At 44.8% G+C, this 18,439-nt stretch overlaps 1 protein-coding gene across 1 annotated transcript; it reads right to left on the bottom strand.

Annotated features, from left to right (window-relative positions):
* Positions 1-954: 954 nt before the first annotated feature.
* Positions 955-16,466, bottom strand: LOC132817715 (tubulin alpha-4A chain-like). The gene is made up of 4 exons (XM_060828245.1): positions 16,446-16,466; positions 13,699-13,921; positions 7,814-7,962; positions 955-1,911 (listed from the first exon to the last, which is right to left on the bottom strand). The coding sequence occupies exons 1-4, from the start codon at positions 16,464-16,466 to the stop codon at positions 955-957; spliced, it is 1,350 nt and encodes a 449-aa protein (XP_060684228.1).
* Between the last annotated feature and the right edge of the window lie 1,973 nt (positions 16,467-18,439).

Here is an 18,439-nt window from a genome sequence, read left to right as displayed (position 1 = left end):
CACCGACCCTGCAAAGAGTAACCCAAACAGACCCACTACTCTACTCTATATTCACCCCTGACTAAAACACCTAACCTATACATCCCTAAACACTATGGGCAATTTCCCTTGGCCAATTCACCCTAACATGCACCTCGTTGGACTGTGGGAGGAAACCAGAGCTCCCAGAGGAAACCCATGCAGACATGGGGAGAATATGCAAACTCCACGCAGTCATCAGAGGCTGGAATTGAACCTGGGTCCCTGTGCTGTGAGGCAGCAGTGCTAACCACTGAGCCACTGTGTCGCCAAGTCTTAATATTCATATTGCACTCGGTTGAAAATTAAAGCTATTCATTTGGCTCCCATTAAATATTGGAGGTGACATTCCAAAAACATTTAATGGGAATCAAATAAGCTATTGTAGATGGGCTCATTAGTTCTGAACACTGTCACCCCTTCCTACTGTACACATGCAAGAATGGCAACATGATTATTTCTAGGTCGAAGACAATTGCAATATACATTCAGAAGGATAGAGCAGCCGTGGAGGCTGCAGTACAGATGCTACCAAATTCAAGTCCAATTGCATCAACAGGTTACACGTGTTAAGTTATTAATAGAAACTATTCTTAGTGATTGGTTAGAAGTAGTTCATGGTGGGGAAATCCAGACTGAAGGAGCTACAAGTAGAGACATCATAACGATTACAAATTTGGAACCACCGGCACAAATACAAGACCCTCTGAAATTGAAACTGGTATCAAATTTAAGGATAAAACAGCATCAGTTGATTGATATTTAGTAAAGAAATTGCACCTAATAATTTCAGACAGGAAACAAAGAGAAATGTCTTTTACATTTGAGAGACCTGCTTCCAATACATGTGGAATTCATTCAAAACACACTTTGTTCTACCTCTTTGCCATTTCACAAAGATCAAACTCAAGAGTTTAATAGAATTCAAACTTCTTCCTAGTCGTCAGTTATACTATCATTCCCTACCTCTTCGTAATCTTTCTCCAAGGCAGCCATGTCTTCACGGGCCTCTGAGAATTCCCCTTCCTCCATCCCCTCACCCACGTACCAATGCACAAAGGCGCGCTTGGCATACATCAGATCAAACTTGTGATTGAGTCGAGCCCAGGCTTCAGCGATGGCCGTGGTGTTGCTCAGCATACACACAGCTCGCTGCACCTTGGCCAAGTCCCCACCAGGCACCACTGTAGGGGGCTGGTAGTTGATGCCAACCTTGAAGCCAGTTGGGCACCAGTCCACAAACTGGATGGAACGCCTGGTCTTCACGGTGGCAATGGCAACATTGACGTCTTTTGGCACCACATCACCACGGTAGAGCAGGCAGCAAGCCATGTACTTGCCGTGGCGAGGGTCACACTTGACCATCTGGTTTGCTGGCTCAAAGCAGGCACCGGTGATTTCAGCCACAGAGAGCTGCTCATGGTAAGCTTTCTCAGCCGAGATGACTGGGGCGTAGGTAGCCAGAGGGAAATGGATACGAGGGTATGGCACCAAGTTAGTTTGGAATTCTGCCAAGTCAACATTGAGGGCCCCATCAAAACGGAGGGAAGCTGTGATTGAGGACACAATTTGCCCGATCAGACGGTTCAGGTTGATGTAGCCTGGATGCTCAATGTCCAGGTTTTTGTGGCAGATGTCATAGATGGCCTCGTTGTCCACCATGAAGGAACAATCAGTGTGTTCCAGTGTGGTGTGAGTGGTCAGGATGGAGTTGTAGGGTTCCACCACAGCGGTGGAGATCCTGGGAGCTGGGTAGACGGAAAACTCCAGCTTGGACTTCTTGCCGTAGTCGACTGAGAGACGTTCCATCAGCAGGGAGGTGAATCCTGAGCCAGTGCCTCCACCAAAACTATGGAAAACCAGGAAACCTTGAAGACCTGCGCATTGGTCAGCCTGGAAGAGAAAAATAATTGCTGTCAAACAAGAGTTACTTGTCTCTTGAAGTCCTTTTTCATCAGGAAGGTTAATCCTGAGACTTGACTTATCAACGATGTATCATTCCTAATAGATCCCCAAATTTAAATTGGAAAATCATATGGTTAAATTGAGATGTTGATCCAATAAAGACTTGGAGGACATAGGCTTTGTGGGCTCTCCACCATCTGGTCTTACTAGCTATGGTTAGCTTAACTCAGCTGGGATCTGTCTGATTTTTATCATCATTGTAACTTGCATCAATTTCCACCCCCACCACCGCCGCCCCCTCACCCAATTTACTTATGGGACATAGGCTTTGCACTTATTACCAAATATCTCTAGTTGAACGGGGGTGGGGGGAAAAGAGTTGGTGAGCTACCTTCTTAAAACACTGCATGATGTAGGGGCTCCCACAATGATGTGAGGGTGCTCCAAGACTTTGACCCAGTACAATTAGATTAGATTACTTACAGTGTGGAAACAGGCCCTTCGGCCCAACAAGTCCACACCGACCCGCCGAAGCGCAACCAACCCATACCCCTACATTTACCCCTTACCTAACACTACGGGCAATTTAGCATGGCCAATTCACTTGGCCCGCACATCTTGTGGGAGGAAACCAGAGCACCCGGAGGAAACCCACGCAGACACGGGGAGAACGTGCAAACTCCACACAGTCAGTCGCCTGAGTCGGGAATTGAACCCGGCTCTCAGGCTCTGTGAGGCAGCAGTGCTAACCACTGTGCCACCGTGCCACCCACAGTGACCCTGAAAGAATGGGAATATCGTCGCTCGAAGCTAGGCTGCGAGAGGAAACACCACCACCTGCATCTTATAATCTCAAGATCTGTCTGCAGAGACAAGCTTACTGCAGTGGGGCTGAAAGTGAGAAAAATGCAATGCTTGTGATTTGTGACAATTTGTCAGCATAGATTGCTAGAACTAAAAAGCTGTAGACCAGAGTTAAGTTGCACACATGTCCTACCATCTTGTATTATATAGTACCCTTATCTAGCAAATAAGAAATTAATGTTTGAGATGACAAATTTACAAAGTAGGTTTTAAAGAGATGAAGGGGAGACAGGTCAAGCAGAAGAATGGTTTAGGGAAGAACTCTGGATCTTAGTCTCCTCGCAGCTGAAAGAAGTGCCACTGAGTTGACAGATTTAACAATCAACAATTGTTAAAAGGAAATTCACAGAAAGCAAAAATTGAGAAAAAGGTTTGGGTTATGGTTAGACATTTCAACTACAAGTCAAGGAAGGAACAGGACTTCCATTCAGAGAGGAGGCGATGGTGCTATGGCAATATCACAAAGTCTAATAAAGCAGACCACCAGGCTAATGGTATGGGGACATCCAGTATACAGATGTGATGGGTCATGGCTTGGTGGTGCTGGTATTGGAATAGGGTAGATAAAGTTAAAAATCACACAATGCCAGGTTATAGTCCAACAGGTTTATTTGGAAGCACTAGCTTTCAGAGCGCGGCTCCTTTATTGGTTGGTTATAGAGTCATACAGACGTACAGTACAGAAACAGTCCTTTCGGTCCAACCCGTACATGCCAACCAGATATCCCAACCCAATCTAGTCCCACCTGTCAGCACTTGGCCTATATCCCTCCAAACTCTTCCTATTCATATACCCATCCAAATGCCTTTTAAATGTTGCAATTGTACCAGCCTCCACCACTTCCTCTGGCAGCTCATTCCATACACGTACCACCCTCTGTGTGAAAAATGTTGCCCCTTAGGTGTCTTTCATATCTTTCCCCTCTCACCCTAAACCTATGCCCTCTAGTTCTGGACTCCCACACCCCAGGGAAAAGACTTTGTTTATTTATCCTACCCATGCCCCTCATGGTTTTGTAAACCTCTATAAAGGTCACTCCTCAGCCTCCAGGGAAAACAACCCCAGCCTGTTCAGCCTCTCCCTGTAGCTCAAATCCTCCAACCCTTGTAAATCTATTTCTGAACCTTTCAAGTTTCACAAGATCTTTCCAGTAGGAAGGAGACCAGAATTTCACGCAATATTCCAACAGTGGCCTAACCAATGTCCTGTACAGCCACAACATGACCTCCCAACTCCTGTACTCAATATTCTGACCAATAAAGGAAAGCATACCAAGTGCCTTCTTCATTATCCTATCTACCTGCGACTCCACTTTCAAGGAGCTATGACCTGCACTCCAAGGTCTCTTTGTTCAGCAACACTTCCCAGGACCTTGCCATTAAGTGCATAAGTCCTACTAAGATTTGCTTTCCCAAAATGTAGCACCTCGCATTTATCTGAATTAAACTCCATCTGCCACTTCTCAGCCCATTGGCCCATCTGATCAAGATCTAATTATAATTTGAGGTAACCTGATTCGCTGTCCACTACACCTCCAATTTTGGTGTCATCTGCAAACTTACTAACTGTACCTCTTGTGCTCACATCCAAATCGTTTATATAAATGAAGAAAAGTAGTGGCCCAGCACTGATCCTTGTGGCACTCCACTGGTCACAGGCCTCCAGTCTGAAAAACAACCCTCCACCACCACCCTCTGTCTACTACCTTTGAGCCAGTTCTTTATCCAAATAGTTAGTTCTCCCTGTATTCCGTGAGATCTAACCTTGCTAACCAGTCTCCTCTGGGAAGCCTTGTCGAATGCCTTACTGAAGCCCATATAGATCACATCTATCACTCTGCCCTCATCAATCCTCTTTGTTACTTCTTCAAAAACCTCAATCAAGTTTGTGAGACATGATTTCCCACGCACAAAACCATGTTGACTATTCCTAATCAGTCCTTGCCTTTCCAAATACATGTACATTCTGTCCCTCCAATGACTTGTCCACCATGAACATCAGGCTCACCGGTCTATAGTTCCCTGGCTTGTCCTTACCACCCTTCTTGAACAGTGGCACCACATTAGCCAACCTCCAGTCTTCCAGCACCTCACCTGTGACTATCGATGATACAAATATCTCAGTAAGAGGCTCAGCAATCACTTCCCTAGCTTCCCAGAGTTCTAGGGTATATGTGACCAGGTTGTGGAGGTTAAGTTCATGCTCGCAGAATTTATAGCGAAAGGATTCCAGTGTCATGGAAATGTGGGACGGTAAACAATCTTAGATTAAAACTTACATCTTTTGTCATGGGATACGCTGGTTTCGGTTCTTTGATAGGAATTTTCCAGAACTCAGCTATTTTAAGCAATAGTTGTGACGTCTGTCTGTGTCCTCTGTATAGTTTTATACGGATTTACGCAGTTTTTGAGCAAAATAAAATGTAATTCTGCAAAATCAAATTCACCCCATAAGCTTCTATGTGTGCACACGGAGGAGTGACAGATTGAGTCATATGGGTGTAAGTGCATGTGATTGTGTTTATATAAAGACACACACAGCATGATGGTTTATGTGTGAGAGGGTGCATGTGTTGGAGAGTGCGCGGGGTAGGGTGTGTCATGCATTGGGGTCACCTATGGTGTGATATGAACCCAAGGTCCCAGTTGAGGCCATCCTCAGATACTGAACTTTGCTATCAGCCTCTGCTCAGCCACTCTGTGTTGCTGTCTGTCCCGCAGACCGCCTTGAGGGATGGTCACCCGAAGGTCCAAGGCCAAGTGTCCTGGACCACTGAAGTGTTCTCCAACTGGGAGGGAAAACTCCTGGCTGTTGACTGTTCTGCAGTGTCCGTTCATCTGTTGTCATAGTATCTGCTCAGTCTCAATGTACCGTGCCTCAGGGCATCCTTGCCTTCAGGATATCAGATAGACAATGTTGGTCGAGTCATAGGAGTACTTGCTGAGTGCATGGGAGGTGCCTCCACGTGTAAATGGTGTTACCCATGTCACTACTCAGACACAGCTTGCAACGGCTGCTGTGATAGGGTTGTACAGTGTTGTTGTCCTGAAAATCAGGCAATTTGCTGCAAACAATGATCTGTTTAATAAGTGAAGTGGAGGCATTTGGAAGGTCTTGGTGAGGTGCTTATCCTCATTGATAATGTGTTGCAGGCTGTGAAGAACATGGCGTAGTTATTCAGTTCTTGGGAAGTACTGGACAATGTAGGGTACCCTATAAGTTGCAGCACATGTCAGTCTCCTGGAGGAGGTCATTATGGTTTCTCGCTGTGGCACATCAGAACTGGTGGTTGATAAGTTGAGCGTCATATCCTGTTCTTATGAGGGCACACTTGAGTACTTCCAAGTGCCCATCACATTCCTCCCCATCTGAACAGATCCTGTGTATGCATAGGGCTTGTCTGTCAGGGATGGCTGTTTTGATGTTGCAGGTGAAAGCAGGAGAAAAGGTGTAGCATCGTGAGGTTAGCTGTGGGTTTGCGGTAAAGGGAGGTGCCCATCCTTGGAGATGGATGCGTCCAAGAATGAGACAGATACTTTGTAAAAAAGCCCATGGTAAGTTTAATGGTGGGATGAAACTCATTGATATCACTGTGTAGTTGTTTCAGTGACTCCTCACCATGGGTCCAGAGGAAGAAAATGTCAATACACCTGGTGTATAGTGCTGGTTGGAGGACCTGTGCAGAAAAGAAGTCTTGTTCAAACTTGTGAATGAAAATGTTGGCATATTGGGGTGCAAATTTGGTCCCCATGGCTGTTCTGGTGTCTGGAAGAAGAACTGGCTGTCAAAGGTGAAGATGTTGTGATCGAGGTTAAAGTGGATGGGTTGTAGCACGGTGCTCAGAGATGGGAGGTTGGTGTTGAGTACTGATGCTGTTGCCATCATCATGGGGGATGTTGGTGTAGAGTGCTGACACATCCATTGGGATGAGGAATGTTCCTGATCCGACTGGCCCATGGGTTCTAGTTTCTGTCTGAAATCTGTAATGCTGCAACAGAAGCTAGGGATCCCCTGTACAGTAGGTTTCAAGATGCCTTCAACATAGCCAGAGAGGTTCTGACACAGGGTCCCATTGCCTGATACGATGGGGCATCCTGGTGTGTTGGCTTTGTATTTTCAGAAGGCAGTAGAAGTCCCCTATGTGAGAAGTACATGGGATGAGGGTGCGTAGGGAACTCTGAAGGACTGGATCCAAAGTCCTGATCAATGGTTTTGTTCACAGGTGTGCTGTTTGGTCAGAGCGGCTGGTAGTTGCCTGTAGTGTTCCTGTTTGTTCAGTAACACTTCCTTGCAGTAATCTGTTCTGAATGACAATGGCTCCTCCTTTATCAACAATCTACGATTGCTGACTGTATCACATCTCCCTGACACTGGACTCCTTTGGCTATAAATTCTGTGAGCATGACCTTTACCTCCACAACCACCTGATGATGAAGGAGCAGCGCTCCGAAAACTAGTGTTTCCAAATAAATGTGTGGACTAACTATCCGGTGGTGGTGGGTGGGGGAGGTGAAGTTGTTTTTTGGTATTTGATGTCACAAATCTGGCAAAAACCCTTAATTCCACAAATGCCCTTCAAGGAAGGAAATTGGTCTCCAAACACACGACAATGTAGTTGGCTGTTTTCAACCCTTCCAGCATTTGGCCTGTGCTTCCTGATGAAGGGCTTTTGCCCGAAACATCGATTTTTTCCTGCTCCTCGGATGCTGCCGGAACTGCTGTGCTTTTCCAGCACCACTCTAATCTAGAATCTGGTTTCCAGCATCTGCAGTCCTGGTTTTTACCTTGGGCAATAAATGCTGGTCTAGGCAATGCTATAGGCCATGAATGATGGGAGACACTTTAACCCATCAAAGCAGCTCACTAATATTGCAGTGGGGTGAAAAGGGGCTGGGTGGTCAGGGAAGGGGTGTGCAGCAGTGGGAATGAGCAGACTGGGCTACTGCACCTCAGATTTCTAAACAGCTTTCCCAAATCACTTTCATATGTGGGAGAAAGTTCTCATGCATATGCACACACTCATACCAACTTGCAAATGCGGTCCAAGACTGGGTCGATCAGCTCCTTGCCGATGGTGTAGTGCCCACGGGCGTAGTTGTTGGCAGCATCTTCCTTCCCGGTGATGAGCTGCTCAGGGTGGAACAGCTGGTGATAAGTGCCAGTCCGGACCTCATCTACAAAAAATAAATTGCAATCCTGATCTGGTCTTTTGCTGGTCACTCATCTTAGAGAGAGATGTACAACACGAAACAAACCCTTTGGTCCAACTCATCCATGCCAACCAGATATCTGAAATTAATCTAGTCCCATTTGCCAGCACTTGGCCCATATTCCTCTAAATCTTTCCTATTCATATATCCATCCAGATGTCTTTTGATTTGGAGGTGCAGGTGATGGACTGGGGTGTACAAAGTTAAAAATTCACAACCAACTGATGAAGGACCAGTGGGTTGAAATAAACCTGTTGGACTATAACCTGATGTGATTTTTTTTAACCTTTTAAATGCTGTAATTGTACCAGCCTCCACCACTTCCTCTGGTAACTCATTAGGTACACTTACCACCCTCTCTGTGAAAAAGTTGCCCCTTAGGTCTCTTATATTTTTCCCCTCTCACCCTAAACCTATGACCTCTAGTTCTGGGCACTCAACCCCAGGGAAAATACTTGGTATTTACCTTATCCATGCTGAAAATGTGTTGCTGGAAAAGCGCAGCAGGTCAGGCAGCATCCAAGGAACAGGAGATTCGACGTTTCGGGCATAAGCCCTTCTTCAGGAATCATGCCCGAAACGTCGAATTTCCTGCTCCTTGGATGCTGCCTGACCTGCTGCGCTTTTCCAGCAACACATTTTCCGCTCTGATCTCCAGCATCTGCAGACCTCACTTTCTCCTCGAAGATTTACCTTATCCATGCCCCTCATGATTTTATTGGCCTCTATAAGTGTCAACTCTCAAGCCTCTTTCTGAGAAAAGAGGAGATTTCAGCAAAGCTTTGACCTGATGAGTGCAAGGCTCAGGAATATCAATACAAGGAGAGCTATATTTTATACTGTACAAGAGAACACTGCTTTGTTGGAATTTGAACAACTGAGGGGTTGGGGGGGTGGTTTGCCATGAAGAATGCAATAGTTTTAGACTGATTGCAGTTGCCATGGTTTAAGTTAAACCAGGTAACGTTAAATAGGCAGATTGACAGGTTTCACAGGGCAATTCTTGACCAGATGAACAGCATTCTTGCAAACCACCCAATGAATGAAAAACAAAAGCTTTGATTATTCACATTGTATTGGGAATTGTATTCACTGTTACCATTAGATTGAAATGAACATGTCCAGAGTGACAGAAGTCTAGGTATTTATAGTTTTGTATCAACAGATGTAGGCCATTTGGCCCATCAAGCCTGCTCCATCAATCATGGCTAATCTATCAACCGTCTCATCTCCTCCTACCTGCATTATCCTCATAACCCTTCATTCCTATTCCATTCAAAAACCCATTCAACTTGCCTTGAATATATTTAATTAAACTGCCTGTGTTTCCTTGGGCAGAGATTTTAATAGATTCACTACTCTCTGGGAAAAACAGTTCCTCCTCATCTGTCCTAAATCTACTCCCCCTAATCTTGAGGCCATGTCCCCTAGTCCTAGTCCCACCCACTCCATCTTAGAGACATATCCCGATGAAAGGGAGAGGAAAGATCCCCTGGCAATCTTCAAATTCTAGCAAGTACAGTCCCAGGTGGCTCAACCTTTCCTTACAGGGTAACCCCCTCATCCCTGGAATCAACCTGGTGACCCTCCTCTGCACCAGTGTATCCCTTCTCAAGTAAGGAGACCAGAACCTCACCAACACCTTGTAGACTTGGAGCAGAACCTCCCTGCTCTTCAATTCAACCCCTCCATCAATAAAAGCCAACATTCCATTTGCCTTCCTGATTATCTGTTGCACCTGCAAATCAACTTGTAGTGTTTCATGTGTGAGTACTCCTAAGTCCCTCTGCACCGCATTATGCTGCAATCTTTCACCATTTAAATAATACCGTTTACTACATTTACTTCCAAAGTGGATAACCTCATTTACCAACATTGTACTCCAAGTGCCAGACCCTTACCCACTCATTTAACCTATCTAAGTCTCTGCAGCCCCTCCACATCATCCGCACAGTTTGCCTTCCACACAATTTAATGTCATCAGCAAACTTGGATGTTACACTTGGCCTCCTCTCCCAAATCATTTATATATCATGAACAATCGTGGGCCCAACACTGACCCCTGCGGCACCCCACTCACCTCTGATCTCCAACCAGAGAAACACCCATTTATCCCAACTCTGCTTTCAATTGGTGGACCAGTCCTCTATCCATGCTAGTACATTCCCTGCAACTCTATGCATTCTTATCTTATGGATGAGTCTTGTATGTGGCACCTTATCGAACGCCTTCTGGAAATCTAAGTACATAGCATCCACCTGCTCCCCTCCATCCACCTTGTTTGCTCCACCCTCAAAGAACTCCAGTAAGTTTGTCAAACACAACCTTCCCTTCCTGAATCCATGCTGTGTCTGCCTGATGGAACCTTTTCCATGCAGATGTCTCACTATTTCTTCTTTAATGATAGCCTCCAGCATTTTCCTGACTACAGATGTTAAGATAACAGGCCTATAGTTACCTGCCTTTTGTCTACACCCTTTTTAAACAGCAGCATGACATCCACGGTCTTTCAATCCACCTGGACCTGTCTGGAGTCCAGTGAATTTTAGCAAATTATCACTAATGCACCTACTATAACTTCCACCGTTTCTTTCAGCACCCTGAGATACATTCCATCAGGACCAGGGGACTTATCGACCCTTAGACGCTCAGTTTTGCTCAGCACTATCCCATTAGTGATAACAATTTAATTGAGGTCCTCACTTCCCATCGTCTCCTTAACATCATTCTTTGGCATGTTAGACACATCGTCCACTGGGAAGACTGACACAAAATAGTTATTCAAGGCCTCAGCCATTTCAGCACTACCCAATATTAATTCCCTTTTTCTTTCTGCAAGGGACCTGCGTCCACTTTAGCCAGCCTTTTCCTATATTTATAGGAACTTTTCTGACCTGTTTTTATATTCGGAGCTAGATTATGAAAGCAAATTATCTTTCCTTTATTTCTTGCTTCATGATTCTTTGTTGCTTTTTAAAGTTTTCCCAGTCTTCCTGTTTCCCACTACTCTTGGGTACTTTGTAAGCCTGAGCTTTTAATTGGAAGCCTTCCTTTATTTCCTTGGTTATCCAAGGGTGGCTCTTCCTACTCTTACTATCCTTTCCTTGAGCACTGAAAAATCTCTTTGAAAGTCTCCACTGTTCCACCATATAACTTGTGTCCCAGTGTAATTTAGCCAACTCCTTCCTCATCCATTTATAGTCTCCTTGTTTAAGCATAACACCCTGGTTTTATGTTATTTTACCCTCCATTTGTATCTGAAATTCGATCATACTGTGATCACTTTTTCTAAGAGAATCCTTAACTACAAGTTCATTAATTTTATCTGTCTCATTATACAGATCTAAGATTACACGCTCCCTTGTAAGTTTGGTGACATACTGTTCAGAAGAGTTATCACTAAGTTATATGAACTCCTAAAAACTGCCTCTACTGAGATGATTTGCCTATTCAATGTGCATTTTAAATAACCAGGACTTTGGCTGTGCCATTCTTACATGCATCGGATATTTCTTCATCGATCACCTGTATGACAGAGATTTCTTGGGTTAAAAAAGGTTAGACCACTGATGGTCCTAAATCCCGGGCTATTATAAAGCAGGAGATGGCCAATCAGCCTGTTTCAATTTCATGAGTAAAAGTGGGCTTGTGTTTACCCATCTTAGTGGTGGATCTAAAGCGTATTCCTGATGAAGGGCTTTTGCCTGAAACGTCGATTTTCCTGCCCCTCGGATGCTGCCTGACTTGCTGTGCTTTTCCAGCCCCACTCTACTCTAGACATCTAAAGAGTAATCCCAGTTATGAACTTTTCTATTAGCCCCCCCCCCGCCCCAGCCTCAGCAGGGGCTTGTACATTTAGAATATCTATAGTGTAGGAAGAGGCCATTCAGCCCATTAAGTCTGCACTGCAAAGATCCCACCCAGTACCAGCTCCCACCTCATCACCCATCGTTTGTGATGGCCAACCCACCTAACCTGCACATCTTTGGATTATGGTAGAGAATTAGATCATCCAGAAGCCTAGACACTGAAAACCTGTAAATTCCACAGAGACTCATTCAAGGCTGGCTTTGAACCTATGTCCCTGGTGCTGTGGGAGCAGCAGCATTAACCACTGAGTCACCCCTTCCATTACCTTTTGTATAAAGAGGCTCCCAATACAGGTGCAGCCTAACTAATTTAAAGTTTATTTACACCATTAACTCTTTGCATCATCTCAAACCCCATTACTCATTTTACAAACAAGGCAGAGTATACAGCCCAGTAAGTTATAGAGTCATAGAGATGTACAGCAGGGAAACAGACCCTTCGGTTCAACCCGTCCATGCCGACCAGGTATCCCAACCCAATCTAGTCCCACCTGCCAGCACCCGGCCCATATCCCTCCAAACCCTTCCTATTCATATACCCATCCAAACGCCTCTTAAATGTTGTAATTGTACCAGCCTCCACCACATCCTCTGGCAGCTCATTCCATACCCGTACCACCCTCTGCGAGAAAAAGTTGCCCCTTGGGTCTCTTTTATATCTTTGCCCTCTCACCCTAAACCTATGCCCTCTAGTTCTGGACTTCCCGACCCCAGGGAAAAACTTTGTCTATTTATCCTATCCGTGTCCCTCATGATTTTGTAAACCTCTATAAGGTCACCCCTCAGCCTCCGACGCTCCAGGGAAAACAGTCCGACCTGTTCAGCCTCTCCCTACAGCTCAGATCCTCCAACCCTGGCAACATCCTTGTAAATCTTTTCTGAACCCTTTCAAGTTTCACAACACCTTTTCGATAGAAAGGAGACCAGAATTGCATGCAATATTCCAACAGTGGCCTAACCAATGTCCTGTACAGCCACAACATGACCTCCCAACTCCTGTACTCAATACTCTGACCGATAAAGGAAAGCATACCAAATGCCTTCTTCGCTATCCTATCTACCTGTGACTCCACTTTCATGGAGCTATGAACCTGCACTCCAAGGTCTGTTTGTTCAGCAACACTCCCCAAGACCTTACCATTAATTGTATAAGTCCTGCTAAGATTTGCTTTCCCAAAATGCAGCACCTCGCATTTATCTGAATTAAACTCCATCTGCCACTTCTCAGCCCATTGGCCCATCTGGTCCAGATCCTGTTGTAATCTGAGGTAACCTTCTTCGCTGTCCATTACACCTCCAATTTTGGTGTTATCTGCAAACTTACTAACTGTACCTCTTATGCTCACATCCAAATCATTTATGTAAATGACAAAAAGTAGAGGACCCAGCACTGATCCTTGTGGCACTCCACTGGTCACAGGCCTCCAGTCTGAGAAACAACCCTCCACCACCACCCTCTGTCTTCTACCTTTGAGCCAGTTAGTTCCAATAGTTGCATCCCTTCCACTTAAAAAGGTATCCATGACATTAGGAGTGTCAGAGATATATAGTTACAATAGTTAGGAAATTAGTTTCCTGTCTAGAATAGTTAGATCCATCGTTGCCTTTTTTTAAAAAAAAGCAAGCAATCACCTCAGCTCGCACGACAAAGCTTCTCACTGCCTCGGTACACGTGACAATAAATTCAATTTAATTTCCAGTTACAGCAAATCATTGATAAGGGAGAAAGTCTTTACCTTGAACAAAGTACTATCGCAACATAGTTTTTGGAAGGCTCACGGTTGTTTCTGCAAGATAAAAACTTAAAGGAAGGTTTAAGTGTCATGATTACCGATCACAGTTGGCTCCAAATCCACAAAGATTGCCCTGGGTACGTATTTCCCAGCTCTTGTCTCACAGAAGAAGGTGTCAACAGAATCATCAGCCTCACTTGCATTTTTCTCATCAGGTCTGAGTCCATCAGACTCGATTTCATGTTCCAAACAGTACAGCTCCCAGCAAGCATTGCCCATCTGGACACCAGCCTGGCCAACATGGACGGAGATACATTCACGCTGTAGGAGAGGAAGTGAACTGTTAGAAGTGCATTGGGGGAGCTGGAACAATTGATTGCATGGACATTTCCATCGAGAAGTTTGCGCACTAGCATGGAATCTGAGTGCGAGATCACTGCCTCCCCTATTGTCACTGGACTAGTAACCGTGAGTGTGTTCTGGGAGCTAGGTTCAAGTCCTGACAAGGCAGATGGTAAAATTAGTTCAAGAAAGAACCTGGAATTAAGAATCTAGAGACCATGAAGCTATTGGAAATAAAAAAAATCTGGCTCACTAATGCCCTTTAGGGGAAGGAAATCGGCTGTCTTTACTTGGTCTGGCCTACACATGACCCAAGTTAACTACATTGTGGATCTGTTTTGTCTTTTAGATGAAACGTGGCAGGACAGACAGCATCACCCAGATTCCATGATGGAATAATGGAGTAAATCTCATTTTTTTGCACTGATAGGCCAATTGGTATTCTTATAGCCTACTAGCCCTGCTTACACTATTTTCTATTTTCAGCAGGACACACTGGAGGGTTACCTCAGATTACAACAGGATCTTGACCAGATGGGCCAGAAGGCATTTGGTATGCTTTCCTTTATCGGTCAGAGTATTGAGTACAGGAGTCGGGAGGTCATGTTTCGGCTGTACAGGACATTGGTTAGACCACTGTTGGAATATTGTGTACAATTCTGGTCTCCTTCCTATTGGAAAGATGTTGTGAAACTTGAAAGGTTTCAGAAAAGATTTACAAGGATGTTGCCAGGGTGGGAGGATCTGAGCTATAGGGAGAGGCTGAATAGGCTGAGGTTATTTTCCCTGGAGCGTCGGAGGCTGAGGGGTGAGGTTTACAAAATTATGAGGGGTATGGTTAGGATAAATAGACAAAGTCTTTTCCCTGGGGAGTCCAGAACTGGAGGGCATAAGTTTAGGGTGAGAGGGGAACAATATAAAAGAGACCTAACGGGCAACTTTGTCACACAGAGAGTGGTTCATGTATGGAATGAGCTGCCAGAGGAAGTGGTGGAGACTGGTACAATTGCAACATTTAAGGGGCATTTGGATGGGTATATGAATAGGAAGGGTTTGGAGGGATATGGGACGGGTGCTGGCAGGTGGGACTAGATTGGGTTGGGATATCTGGTCGGCATGGACAGGTTGGACCGAAGGGTCTGTTTCCATGCTGTACATCTCGATGATTGAGCAGAGGGTCTGACCTGGATTCCACTCCCTTATTAGATATACCTCTCCCAGCCCAAGTAGTCATGGGTTCCACACTCTCTCCACACTGGTGAGAGAAACTTCCAGATTTAATTTGTGAAGAGTTAACAATCTCTTCCACCGGGATAGACTTGCAGCCATTAAATTGAAGGATAAAGAGCTGGGTAGCAAAGGTTTAACCTCCGAGATGAATTTGGCAGGCAGCTTCTCAAACTGCAGGACCTGGGTTAACCAGAGGCAGAGGCAGTCATTGGGAAGAATACACTACAATTTTGAGATTTAAAAAAAATATTCTATCCATCTTTCCCAGAATTAATCCCCAGACAGTTCAACCTCATACCTACACTTCACCTCAACTCCCCCCTACAACTCCCCCCTACAGATAACTCATTTTAAAAAAATCAGGGCACATTACTCAGACCAAGATGAGAATCATCATAGAACAGTCTCTGATCCACATTTTTTAGATTAAAAAAAAAAGAAATTGGTCACACAACTTCAAAAGGTATGAGACACGCTTTTAGTTTACTCACCATTTTAAATGCCCCTTCTTCCTGCTTTCTCCCAGTTCCAACTTTTCACAAAAAAAATTATGCAAAGAATAACCACCTCACCATGAAAACAAACCCAAGAAATATCTGGAGTAGTTTCTCTGCTTCCCTTTAGCCTATTTATACAGCTGCTGACAATTCATGTGGGGGATCGGTTAAAATAAATTAAGTCAATTAGCGGAATTATTATCCTTAATAAAAAGGAAAAACCACCATCCCCCTCAGCCATAAAAAAAGTACAACTAGATATGCAATTAGATTTTTTTAAATTAGAAAGTACAGATCTATTTAAAGTTTAATTTCCTCCATTTCTGTCTGTACTTCAGTCCGATAGTGCCAGTTGTTCGATAATTTCCCCTCATAAATAATCACAAATTAAACGTTTTTTTTATTATCCATGGGATGAGGGCATCACTGGTCAAGCCAGCATTTATTACCCAAGAGGGCAGTTAAGAGTCAACCCCATTGGCTGTGGGTCTGGAGTCACATGTAGGCTAGACCATGTAAAGATGGCAGTTTCCTTCCCTAAAGGACATTAGTGAACCAGATAAGGCTTTCCCCAAGAGTGGTTTCATAATCACCATTAGACTCTGAATTCCAGATCATTATTGAATCCAATTTCCACCATCTGCCATGGCAGGATTAGATTACTTACAGTGTGGAAACAGGGCCTTCTGCCCAACAAGTCCACACCGACCCACCACCCACCCAGACCCATTCCCCTACGTTTACCCCTTCACCTAACACTAGCAATTTAGCATGGCCAGTTCACCTGACCTGCACATCTTTGGACTGTGGGAGGAAACAGGAGGAAGCCCACGCAGACACGGGGAGAATGTGCAAACTCCACACACAGACAGTTGCCTGAGGTGGGAATTGAACCCGGGTCTCTGGCGCTGTGAGGTGTGGACTTGTTGGGCCAAAGGGCCTGTTTCCACACTGTAGGGAATCTAATCTAATCTAATAGTTTCAAATGGAAGAAGCATTCCATCAATTGCAAATAAGTTGCTGGGAAATGCGATGTTTCACCACTAGCCTCATGAAAACAATGTCTCAGACTCGGTCTCCCTGTGAATTTGATGAAGTTGTTGGATTTTGTACATGAATCAAGCAGTAAACCTACCATAGGAACCTAAATCTATTCACGAATACCATAAGCTCCCTAAGAAAGGGTGTAATAACTATGAACTATTCACTAACCTCTCTAGCCCCAGAAATGAGAAATTATAAGCATGGTGGATCTGTGGTTAACACTGCAGCGTCACAGCGCCAGGGACCCGGATTTGATTCTGCCCCTCGAGCAACTGGCTGTGTGGAGTTTGCACATTTCCTCCTACAGTCCAAGGAGATATATGGGTAAGATTAGATTAGATTTTATTCCCTACAGTGTGGGAGCAGGCCTTTGGGCCCAAACAGTCTACACCGACCCTCCGCAGAGTAACCTACCCAGACCCAATCCCCTCTGACTAATGCACCTAATTCTATGGCCAATTCACCTGATCTGCACATCTTGGGACTGTGGGAGGAAACCCACACAGACACGGGGAGAATGTGCAAACTCCACACAGACAGTTGCCTGAGGCTGGAATCGAACCTGGGACCTTGGTGCTGTCAGGCTGTAGTGCTAACCACTGAGCCACCATGCTGCCCATAAGGCAGAGCTCCAGGGATAGGGTAGGGGAATAGATCTGGGTGTGATGCTCTTCAGAGGGCTGGTGTCGACTTGATGGGCTGAATGGTCTGCTTCCACACTACAGGGGATTCTATGATAAGTGTGAAATTCCTTTCTTCAGATTGTAAACTGTTTTGTGACATCTGAGAAATACCAAATTGTAACTTTTTTTCTTATCTTCCTATCTCTCTCATTTTCTCTCTTAAACCCATCTTTCTCTCCCCTCCACATTTCTTTCTCCCTCTACCAACTTGACTCACTTTCAAAATAAGGGATTATCCTTTTAAGACAAAGATTAGGCAAAATGTTTTCTCACAGAGGACCGTGAACGTTTGGAACTCTCCTCCTCAGGCTGTGCTAAAAGTTCAGCCATTGAATACTTTAAATGCAGAGGTGGATAGATTCCCGACACACAAAAGGATATGGGGCAGAGGTCAGAGTGTGCAGCAATCAGATTAGCCATGATCTTAGTGAATGGCGAAGCAGGGTTGAAGGGCTATCTCTTGCTCCTATATATATATGTTTATATTTCCCATTTATTTAAGCTCTGGAGACAGTCGCTTGGTCCCATTGTCCATTGAGATTCCATATGATTGATGCTCTCCCTGCAATATTGAGAGGGGATCTGATTGAGACATATAAGATTATTAAAGGATTGGACACTCTGGAGGCAGGAAACATGTTTCTGCCGATGGGTGAGTGCCAAACCAGAGGACACAGCTTAAAAATAAGGGGTAGGCCATTTAGGACAGAGATGAGGAGAAACTTCTTCACCCAGAGAGTGGTGGGTGTGTGGAATGCTCTGCCCCAGAGGGCAGTGGAGGCCCAGTTTCTGGATTCATTTAAGAAAGAGTTGGATAGAACTCTCAAGGATAGTGGAATCAGGGGTTAGGGAGATAAGGCAGGAACAGGATACTGATTAAGGATGATCAGCCATGATCATATTGAATGGTGGTGCAGGCTCGAAGGGCAGAATGGCCTACTCCTGCACCTATTATTTATTGTCTATAATATTAATAACTTGCAGCTGTGGTGGGCAAGAGGTTTTAATAGCTAAATACGCAGAAACAACACTCACAGACTAAC

This window comes from Hemiscyllium ocellatum, chromosome 7, assembly GCF_020745735.1.
Source record: "Hemiscyllium ocellatum isolate sHemOce1 chromosome 7, sHemOce1.pat.X.cur, whole genome shotgun sequence".
NCBI lineage: Eukaryota > Metazoa > Chordata > Chondrichthyes > Orectolobiformes > Hemiscylliidae > Hemiscyllium > Hemiscyllium ocellatum.
Note: the sequence above shows the minus strand (reverse complement) of the source record. Positions and strands in the feature narration are given on the sequence as shown.